General features: G+C 37.0%; 1 protein-coding gene across 2 annotated transcripts in view; it reads left to right on the top strand.

The window, feature by feature from the left end:
• Positions 1–3970: 3970 nt before the first annotated feature.
• LOC133239202 (cytochrome P450 2C31) overlaps positions 3971–11684 on the top strand; it is a 47535-nt gene continuing 39821 nt past the window's right edge. Inside the window, exons 1-2 of one of the 2 annotated variants that reach the window (XM_061402865.1) lie at positions 3971–4245; positions 11246–11408. In XM_061402865.1, the coding sequence (XP_061258849.1) occupies positions 3973–4245; positions 11246–11408 (436 nt within the window). In that variant the 5' untranslated portion in view covers positions 3971–3972. The remainder of the gene's footprint in view (positions 4246–11245; positions 11409–11684) is intronic. The other variant, XM_061402866.1, reaches the window with a different exon arrangement.

Here is an 11684-nt window from a genome sequence, read left to right as displayed (position 1 = left end):
AGACTGCTTTTAAATTTGGTTCTTTTGATTTTTTAAAATATAAATTTATTTATTTTAATTGGAGGCTAATTACTTTACAATATTGTATTGGTTTTGCCATACATCAACATGAATCCGCCACTGGTGTACACGTGTTCCCCATCCTGAACACCCCTCCCACCTCCGTCCCTGTACCATCCCTCTGGGTCATCCCAGTGCACCAGCGCCAAGCATTCTGTATCATGCATCGAACCTGGACTGGGGATTCATTTCATATATGACATTATACATGTTTCAATGCCATTCTCCCAAATCATCCCACCCTCTCTCTCTCCCACAGAGTCCAAAAGACTGTTCTATACATCTGTGTCTCTTTTGCTGTCTCGCATACAGGGTTATCATTACCATCTTTCTAAATTCCATATATATGCGTTAGTATACTATATTGGTGTTTTTCTTTATTACATTTAGATGCTAATTTAAACATGTTGTGTTCTTATCCATGGAATATGGATATGGTGGTTTTTACAGACTGGGTGTATGTGGTTAGTTCCCCAGCCTCCACCCTGAGCCGTGCTCCTCTGCTGCTGCAGAAGCTTTGGAGGGAAGCTCTCGTCTCTGAGAACCTTCTTGCTGACTTCCATGTTGAAAACTAAGTAAAACTGGCTGTTTTGATTGAGTTTTATACATGCACAGCTCTTAAGAGGGGGACTTCTCTCCAGCCCGCTCTTGTTGTGGAACACTAGTTTCTTTTTTAAAGTTATACTTGGCATATGTGGTGTGGCAGATGTCTTAGGTTCACATTCCATCTCTACCCTTTATTAACTGGGCAGGGAGGTATCAGGTAATTCAGCTGAAACATTTCTGTTCAAAGCATCTTATGAAGATCAAGTGAGCTAACTGGGTGGGAAATATCTGGCACAGAAGAGCCAGTAAAATAATTCCTCAATCAATCTTATCTTGTTGGTTATATGCTAGTTGTATTTTATTATTAAATTTGGCTTCTTAAATATTAGGAAGTATTTATTAACTACATTGAGCTTCCCAGGTAGTGCTAATGGTAAGGAACCCACCTGCCAATGCAGGAGATATAAGAGAGGTGGTTTCAATCCCTGGGTTGGGCAGATTCCCTGGAGGAGGGCATGGCAACCCACTCCAGTATTCTTACTTGGAGAATCCCATGGACAGAGGAGCCTGGCCGGCTATAGTCCATGGGATCACAAAGAGTCAGACACGACTGAAGTGACTTAGCATGCATGTATTACCTAAACCAATTAATTAAATGTTATTCAAAATAAGTATCCAGATATACCTGAAATAAATGTTACTGATGTACTTGCTAGCAATGAAGGACATTCTAGAACTATTTTCCATACAACTTTTTGGTAATTTTCATCATTGTTATTGTTTGCACTTGATTTTTGTACACAGAATTCACTTTTAGTCTTCATATTAATTCCATCCATACTGGTCTTGGGCAGTATATTCAGGAGGTGCTTCTGATAAAAACCCAGTAAGTCTTTGTAGGAAATGAGAAGTCACAGTGCCTCACTTGATGATTTTTACCTCATGCTTAACAGACTTCATTCTTTCATATTGTCCTTAGCTGGACTGATCAAGCTTTTTTCATTTCATTTTGCTTTTCTTCTATTAAAAGGAAAGATATTTCATTTTAGGTGTATTTTAAACTTTCAGGCAAAATTTTGGTATTGTAATTGCTTGTATCTGTCTATATAATTAAAAATTAGAATTACTATCGATAGCCTTACTAGAATAAGACAGACCACTCTTTTAATGCTGACAACTTCCTACCCTCTATATCAGCTTGCATATTTTGTTAGAAACATCTAGAATTTTAGCCCTCTTTTCCTTATGAAAAATAACTTGATAATTTCTTTAAGCTTTGCTACCACATTCTCAGTCATTATTTAGACTCAAAAGTTTTGCTTGCCTTTTGTACATCATTAATTTTGTGTCCCACTTTCTCCCCTTTTGGGGATACATTTTTATTTTATTTTATTTTATTGGAGTTTTTCCTCAGGTAATTATTTCAGAAATGATTTCAAGATTATAAAAAAGTCTGAATGTTCGCATGTCCAAAAATGTCTATATGTTTCTTACTGATTTTATTTTGGGCTCTACCACACAGCACAAAGGACCTTAGTGCCCTGACCAGGGATTGAACCTGCGCTCCCTGCAGTGGAAGCATGGAGTCTTAACCAGTAGTCCACCAGGGAAGGCCCCCAAATGTCTATACTTTGACCTTATGGTTGAATTGAGTTTATCAGGTGTAGAATAACAATTTTGAAAGTCATTTCCTATTGAGCTTTTGAAGATTTTACTTGACTGTTTTTAATCATTTATAAGCATTGTGTAAGGAAAGATTTATTCTAAATTGAGTCTCATTCTTTGTAACTTCCTTTTTCTCTTTAAAACTTTTCAGGGTTTTATTTTCCCTTGTTATTCCCATGTTTCACAAGATTTTAGGAGTGTGAATTTTTTCTCTGTAATCCTGTTTAGAATTTGGTGGATTCTTTGGATTTTTCATCATTATAGGAAAAATATATTCAATTTCCTTTGTTTATTATTATTTGCTTATTTTTCTCTCTCCTTAAAACTCCTGTGATAAAGTCACTAGGATTTCTATTAATAGAACTATTTTCCATACTGCTTAATTTGTTTAATGTTCTCATCATTACTATTTTGTATTCTATCCTTGTGGAAACCCATGTTACTGCTAAATCTTACTATTGTTTAAAATAAGTGAAAATGGAACTAAATCTATTTTATTACTCAGCATATCCATTTATTGAAAAATATTTTTTGCCACCACATACTTAATTACCAAGAACTTCTCAGTTTTCTAATAACTTTTTCTTTTTCATGGCTAAATTTAGCTGATGATTTTAACTTTTCTGTTTTCACTAAGTTAAGTCCTTCAAGGATTAGTTTTCTGACTTTTAAGTTTGATACTTATTATGCAATTGGAGGTCCTCAAATATCTTTTGAGTCTTGAAATTTTGTTCATGTCTATGAGTTTCTAGACACTTTCAAATATTTATAGTATTGAATGCTGGAGTGTATTTTTTCACCTAGGTGTGAATATACAAGGTTTGCTCTGGCTCTGTGAACCTTATCGGAAATGGGTATGCAGAGAAGCCAGGTGGGTGATATGCAGCCAAGGGACCTTCCACTAACATCTTTGAGTGATTTCTTTCCTTGACTTGTTATTCCTGTTTTCTGTCTAGTGTGTGCTGACCAGCATCTCCTCTGGAAGTAAGTGGTGTCAGAACTCCTGGCACAAAAAAATAAAAAAGAACTCTGTGAGACTAGTGGGATTCTCTTTTCTAAGATAAGACCAGCTCCGTATTCCTTTCTTTATTTGTCCTGCCTCCTTCTGTCTTCACCTGGCGTTACCATGGATTTTATGAGAAAAAGCTCTAAGAGAGTGCTTCTTCTTCTGCTCATATGATGAGCAGAGATGCTTTCATCAATTGCTGTGGTTGTGAATTCCAGTCCTTTGAAACTCTGGATACCTTCAATTTTATTACTAAAATATGGCCATCTCTGAGAAAGTGAATTGTTTTTTAGTTGAGATTTCCATTGAAACTTACATCCTTGAAGGACTTAACTTAGTGAAAACAGAAAAGTTAAAACCATCAGCTAAATTTAGCCATGAAAAAGAAAAAGTTATTAGAAAACTGAGAAGTTCTTGGTAATTCAGTATATGGTGACAAAAAATATTTTTTAACAAATGGATATGCTGAGTAATAAAATAGATTTAGTTCCATTTTCACTTATTTTAAACAGCAGTAAGATTTAGCAATAACATGGGTTTCCACAAGGATAGAGTACAAAATAGTAATGATGAGAACATTAAACAAATTTAGTAGTTTATCAATACTAATTTAACCTTTCATTTAAATATATGTTGACAAGCCAAAGTGCACTGATGATAAAGTCTTATTTATTTAAAAGTTCAAGACTTATTGCATGTTTGGTGATAAGCTTGCACTTTGTTTGTTTTTTTCTTTGCACTTAGTTTTTATAAAGTGTTTGGATTCTAAGCTTTCAGTTGCCCTCACGCAAAGCACACCAATGGATCTCTTTGTAGTTCTAGTGATCTGTCTTTCTATTTTGATTTTCCTTTTTCTATGGAATCAGAGGCATGCCAAAGGGAAGCTGCCACCTGGGCCCACTCCTCTCCCAATTGTTGGAAATATTCTGCAGATAAATATTAAGAATATCAGCAAATCCATAAGCAAGGCAAGTATGATTACTTTTCTTCCAGTTGTTTGTAATGAGTAAATAAGATAGCCCTATGTCTTGTCCCAGACTCCATAGTCCCAGACACGTGTTTGTTAAAAGTGGTTTTAAAGGGGAGTTCCCATTGGACACCTGGACGTGGTTTTATTTATATATTTATTCATTGTTATTTATTTTTATTCATTTATTTAAAAATATTTATTTTTGGCTGTGCTGGGTCTTCATTACTATGCACAGGATTTCTTTAGCTGCAGAAAGCAGAAAATGCACTATAGGTGTAGTGTGTGGAATTCTCCTGCCATGACTTCTCTGAGAAGTCTCTGTGGCTCTTGGGTTCAGTAGTTGCCCCTCACAGTCTCCAGAGTGTAGGCTCAGTAGCTGTGGCACTCAGGCTTTTTCCTTGCAGCGTGTGGGGTCTTCCCAGACCAGGGATCAAACCAGTGTCCCTTGCATTGTGAGGCAGATTACTGCTGGATTACCAGCGGAGCCCTATTAATTTATTTTCAATTGATCTAGAGTTGATTTACAATATTATGTTAGTTTCAAGTGAGAATATATAAAATTTTGTAGATTATGTTCCTTTGAAATTTATTATAAAATACAGGCTGTATTCCCTGTGCTGAACAATTTATCCTTGTAGTTTATTTGTTTTATACATAGTAGTCTATAGTTTTTAATCTCTTACCCCTCTTTTCCCCCTCTATTCTTCTTGTTTCCCACTGGTAACCACTAGTTTGTTCTCTATGTATATGAGTCTGTTTGTATTCTGTTCAATTCATCAATTTTATTTTTTTTAATATTCCACATATAAATGATAACATAGAGTATTTTTCTTTCTCAGTCTGACTTACTTCACTAAGTGTAATGCCCTCCAGATTAGTCTACGTTATTGCAATTGCAAAATTTCATTCTTTTTTGTGGTAAAGATGGTAAAGAATCTGCCCAAAATGTGGGAGACCTGGGTTTGATTCCTGGGTTCAGAAAGATTCCCTGGAGAAGAGAATGGCTACCCACTTCAGTATTTTTGCCTGGAGAATTCCATGGACAGAGGAGCCTGGTGGGCTGCAGTCTGAAAGTGAAGTTGCTCAGTCATGCCCAACTTTTGCGACCCCATGGACAGTAGCCTGCACCAAGCTCCTCAGTCCATGGGATTTTCCAGGCAAGAGTACTGGACTGGCTTGCCATTTCCTTCTCCAGGGAATCTTCCTGACCCAGGGATCGGACCCAGGTCTCCCGCATTGTACACAGACACTTTACCATCTGAGCCACCAGGGAAGTCCTGGGCTACAGTCTAGGGGGTCGCAAAGAATTGGATACAGCCTAGTGACTAACACTTTCACTTCACTAGGAGGCAGATCCAAAAATATATGCTATGATACACGTCAAAGAGTATACTGCCTATGTTTTCTTCTAGAGTTTTATGGTTTCTGGTCTTACATTTAAGTCCTCAACACTTTTTGAGTTAAGATTTGTATATAGTATGAGAAAATGTTTTGTTTCTGTGTTGTTTGTCACTGAGTCATGTCTGACTCTTTGCGACCCATGGACTGCAGCATCCCAGGCTACTTTGTCCTGCACTATCTCTTGGAGTTTGCTCAAACTCATGTCTGTTGAGTCAGTGATGTTATCTAACCGTCTCACCCTCTGCCACCCTCTTCTCCTTTGTCTTCAGTCATTCCCAGTATGAAGGTCTTTTCCAATGAGTTGGCTCTTCCTGTCAGGTTGCCAAAGTATTGGAGCTTCAGCTTGATCAACAGTCCTTCCAATGAATATTCAGGACTGATTTCCTTTAGGATGGACCAGTTGGATTTCCTTGCAGTCCCAGGGACTCTCAAGAGCCTTCTCCAACACCACAATTCAAAAGCATCAGTTCTTCAGTGCTCATCCTTCTTTATGGTTCACCTCTCACATCCGTACATGACTACTAGAAAAACCATAGCTTTGACTATATCGACCTTTGTCAGCAAAGTGATGTCTCTGCTTTTTGATATGCTGTCTAGATTTGTCATAGCTTTTCTTCCAAGGAGGAAAGATTTTTTAATTTCATGGCTGTAGTCACTGTCCACAGTAATTTTGGAACCCAAGAAAATAAAATCTGTCACTGCTTCTACTTTTTCCCTTCTATTTGCCATGAAATAATGGGACCGGATGCCATGATCTGAGTTTTTTGAATGCTGATTTAAGTCAGCTTTCCCACTCTCCTCTCTCACCCTCCTCAAGAGGTTCTTTAGTTCCTCTTTGCTTTCTGCCATTAGATTGGTATCATCTGCATATCTGAGGTTGTCAATATTTCTGCTGGTAATCTTGATGCCAGCTTTTGATTCATCCAGCCCAGCATTTCATACGATGTACTCTGCATATAAGTTAAGATATACTCTGCATATAAGCAGGGTGACAATATACAGCCTTGTTGTACTCCTTTCACAATTTTGAACCAGTCAATTGTTCTATGTCCAGTTCTAACTGTTGCTTCTTTACCCGCATACAGGTTTCACAGGGACAGGTAAGGTGGTCTGGTACTCCCACCTCTTTAATAATTTTTCACAGATTTTGTGATCCATACTGTAAAAGGATTTAGTGTAGTCAATGAAGCAGAAGTAGATATTTTTCTGGAATTTCCTTGCTTTCTCTTAGAAGAGGATGAGATGGTTGGATGGCATCACTGACTCAAAGGACAAGAGTTTGAGTATACTTTAGGAGTTGGTGATGGACAGGGAGGCCTGGTGTACTGCAGTCTATGAGGTTGCAAAGAGTCAGACATGACTGAGCAACTGACCTGAACTAATCTTGTTTCTCTATGATCTAATGAATGTTGGCAATTAGATCTCTGGTTCTTCTGCCTTTTCTAAACCCAGCTTTTTCATCTGGAAGGTCTTGATTCATGTACTGCTGAAGCCTATCTTAAGATTTTGAGCATAACCTTACTAGCATGTGAAATATTTTAATTTAATTCTTTATGTGTAGCTGTCTAGTTTTCCTCACACCACTTATTGAAGAACTTGCCTTTTCCCTACTGTATATTTTTGTGTCCCTTTTCACGGATTTGTTGTTCATGTAAGTGTGGATTATTTTCTGGGCTATATGCTCTGCTCCATAGACCTGTGTCCATTTTTGTGCCAGTACAATTCTGTTTTGGTTACTGTAACTTTGTACTGTAGTCTGATATCAGGGAGTATGATACTTTCAGTTCTGTTCTTTCTTTGGATATCTTTGTCTACTTGAGTTACTTTGTGTTTCCATACAAACTTTAGAATTACTTGTTTTAGCATTTTGAATATTACACTGGTATTTTGATAGGATTTGCTTTGAATCTGTTGATTTCCTTGGGTAATATGTAATATGTTCGTTTTAACAATATTAACTTTCCCTGTCCATGAGCATGTTATGTTTTTGCATCTATTTGTATTGTCTTTTTTTTTTTTTTAAATCAGCATCTTATAGTTTTCTGAGTACATGTCTTTTACTTCCTTGGTTAATTAGATTTATTGCTTGGAATTTTATTCTCTTCTATGTGGTGATAAGTGGGATTGTTTTAATAATTTCTCTTTCTGATAGTTTGTTCTTATTGTTTAGAAATGGGATAGATTTCTGTATGTTAATTTTTTTTATCCTACAACTTTTCCAAATTCACTGATGAGCTCTAGGAGCTTCTTGTTGGGATTTTTAGAATTTTGGACAGCAAGGAGATGCAACCAGTCCATCCTAAAAGAAATCAGTCCTGAGTATTTATTGGAAGGACTGATGCTGAAGCTGAAACTCCAATATTTTGGCCACCTGATGTGAAGAACTGACTCATTGGAAAAGACCCTGATGCTGGGAAAGATTGAAGGTGGGAGGAGAAGGGGACAACAGAGGATGAGATGGTCAGATGGCATCATTGACTCAATGCATATGAGTTTAAGTAAACTCCAGGAGTTGGTGATCGACAGAGAGGCCTGGCCTGCTGCAGTCCATGGGATCACAAAGAGTTGGACACGACTGAGTGACTGAACTAAACTTAGAATTTTATAAGCATAGTATTGTATCTTCTACAAATAAGGACAGTTTTTCTTCATTCTTTTCAATTCCTTTTATTTCTCTTTTTTTGATTGCTATGGCTTTGATTTCCAATATGATATTTTGAGTAAAAGTGGCAAGAGTGGGCATCCTTATCTTTTTCTTGATTTAAGAGAAAATGCTTTCAGTTTTTCACTGTCAAGTATGATAATGTTAGCTGTGGACTTATTATATATGTGATTTTTTAATTATGTTGAAGTATGTTGCCTCTATACCTACTTTGTGGAGAATTTTTAATCTTAAATGGATATTGGATTTTATAAAAAAAACTTTCCTACATCTATTGAACAATCATATGATTTTATTTTTCCATTTGTTAATGTAGGGTATAACATTGATTAATTTGAGAATATTGAACCATACTTGCATCCCTGGGATTAATCTCACTTGTCCATGATGTATGACACCCAGACATGATTTTAGATGGTATACAGCTAAAGGTTGCCAGAAGGGAGTGAGATCAATGAGATCATTGTTGAAATTGTCAAAAGTAGGAATTCTCTGTCCATGTTGTGACCTATGTGTCCTTTATAGCACTTATTTTTGGCGAATTCTAATGGCAAAGAAATTGCTTTAATTTTTAAAAACTGCATAGTTACAGAGTGATAACCCCAAAATTTTCCTGAAAGAATAATACATTGATTTGAAATTAAGGAAATAACCAAGTTTCAAGAAATTTCATAGTTTCTGTTGTGTTTGCTCAATTAATGAATTACTATTCTATAGGTTGGAGAAGGCATTGGCACCCCACTCCAGTACTCTTGCCTGGAAAATCCCATGGACGGAGGAGCCTGGTAGGCTGCAGTCCATGGGGTCTCTAAGAGTCGCATATGACTGAGTGACTTCACTTTCACTTTTCACTTTCATGCATTGGAAAAGGAAATGGCAACCCACTCCAGTGTTCTTGCCTGGAGAATCCCAGGGACAAGGGAGCCTAGTGGACTGCCGTCTATGGGGTTGCACAGAGTCGGACACGACTGAAATGACTTAGCATTAGCATTCTATAGGTCTTTAAATCTTGAAGGAATTATCGGAAATCTGACTTCTCTGGGAAAGGTAGTCATGAGAGCACTGCCCCTGGAAGCTCCTCCTTCTGTGTATCAGACTCTGGTTTTGAAGTGACTATGTCAGCACCCCAGCTCATACACTTGTTAACTCACAGGCTTGGTCAAATTATAAAATCTCTCTGAGCTTTAATTTCTATTTCTTTAAAAGGTGAATAATAATTATTATGCACAAATATTAATACCTGAGCTTAACAAGTTGTTGAATGCCTACTTTCAGTCCCAGGTGTGTCAGATGCTGGGAATTTTCAAAGTGAAAGAAAGTGAAAAATTTAGTCACTCAGTCATGTCTGACTCTTTGTGACCCCATGGACTGTAGCCCGCCAGCCAGGATCTTCTGTCCACGGAATTCTCCAAGCAAGAATACTGGAGTGGGTAGCTCTTCCATTCTCCAGGGGATCTTCCCAACCCAGGGACTGAACCGAGGTCTCCCACATTGCAAGCAGGTTCTTTAACTATCTGAGCAGTGAATTAAAAAAAAAAAAAAAAGGTCAGCAGTATGGAATTTACAGTCTAGATGGTAAGCGTGTATTTATGAAACAGTTATCCAAATAAGTGCATGATTACAAACCATATAATAGGAACACAGTGATGTAGTTTAAAAAGGTGATGTAGTTTAAAGGATTACAGGTAGGAGGCACAGTTAGTAAGGGTTCTCTGTGGAAGTGAAATTGGAGATGAGATCTGAAAAATAATTAAACATTAACTGGATAAAATACAGGTATATGTTTGTTCCATTTTTTTTTTTCAGCCTGGAGCAGACTTAGTTATTGAAATGTCTGAAAGAGGACCAATTGTTTGTCACCCAGAGAGTAGGTAAAAGCATGGTGTGAGATGAGATTAGGCAGGTAAGCAGAGAGCAGAGTATGTAGATCTTACAGGGATTTTAAGAATATTGGTCTTTACCATAAAAACAATATGATATTCTTTAACATTGGCTTTGTGAAATGGCTTGCTGTATGGAGAATGGATTATAAGGTGGCAAAAGGACTCAAACATTGGACAAGTTGAAAGAGTGAAAGTCTGTACACTAAATAAGCTGTCATGACAGAAAGACCGCAATAATGCAGTGACTTAAGGAAGACAGTTTATTTCTGCCTTCCACATAGCAGGCGTAGAGTTAAGTGCTGCTGAGCTGCCTCTCCTCCATGAGTTCTTTCAGAGAACCAGATCTTCTCAGTCTTGTAGTTTACCATCGCATGCTCTAAGGCTTTTGTTCTCATTTGCAGCCACAGAGGGGTCATCTCCATGCTGTCATTTCAACCTATGGATAGGAGGAGAAATGAAAGATGTGTTGTCATCCATTTATGCCAGTGTAGAATTTGTGCACATCCCTTTTGCTTATCTCACTTCATGAAAACTTACTTGCATCATCTCACTGGGAAGATGGAAAATGTCTATGGCTAGGTCCTTATGTATTTTGAATGCTTAGAGGTCTCTGGTGCTAAAGATGTGAAGAATGGATGATGAGGGGATGATTATCAGTCTGCATGTGTGAGAGATGGAGCACCTTCCCTTAAACAGAGGAAACATATCATTTATTGCCACTATAAGAAGGAAGGAGCAATTACAGGTTTGGCAGAAAAAAGCTTAATAGAATAATACTAATAAAATTCATATTATGGCCTTTGTCACATTGTAGGAGCTGAATAAAGTAACTATTGATGTTGATGATAATAATAACAGTATTCCTAATACTATAATGATAATTATCATTGTAGTAAAGTGATATCATATTAAATTACTAGAAATTGAAACCTTTTATAATGGGTGAATCTTAAGATTAAAAATATTTCCCACATTATCTACATTTTCCTATATTATCTACATTTTCAGTTTTGAAATGCTCACTGTTCTTGCATCTCCTGTTCCTTTTCCAGCTAGCAGAAGATTATGGTCCTGTGTTCACTCTGTATTTTGGCATGAAGCCCACTGTGGTGTTGCATGGATATGAAGCAGTGAAGCAAGTCCTGATTGATCAGAGTGAGGAATTTTCTGGCAGAGGTAGTTTACCAGTGGCAGACAACATCAACCAGGGATTAGGTATGTTTCTATTTGAGGAGTGTGTGGGAATTGTAGGTTGGAAAGATTCAAATAGGCTAAGGAATTGAGAAATTATAGGTAATACAGGGGTTTATGAAAGCATCATAAATAAACAGTTTTCTATGGATCATTAATCCATATTTAAAATTATGAAGATGACACAGTCTGAATGAAACATTAAGTGCAGTGAAAGCAAATCTTCTAACAACTAATGTTCTATTAATAAATTATGACCAGGTAAGAAAAAGAGAAGAGACAGAGAGAAAAATAAGGGAG

The sequence above is a fragment of the Bos javanicus genome, chromosome 26, assembly GCF_032452875.1.
Source record: "Bos javanicus breed banteng chromosome 26, ARS-OSU_banteng_1.0, whole genome shotgun sequence".
Taxonomy (NCBI): Eukaryota; Metazoa; Chordata; class Mammalia; order Artiodactyla; family Bovidae; genus Bos; species Bos javanicus.
This window is presented reverse-complemented; position numbering and strand designations above follow the sequence as displayed.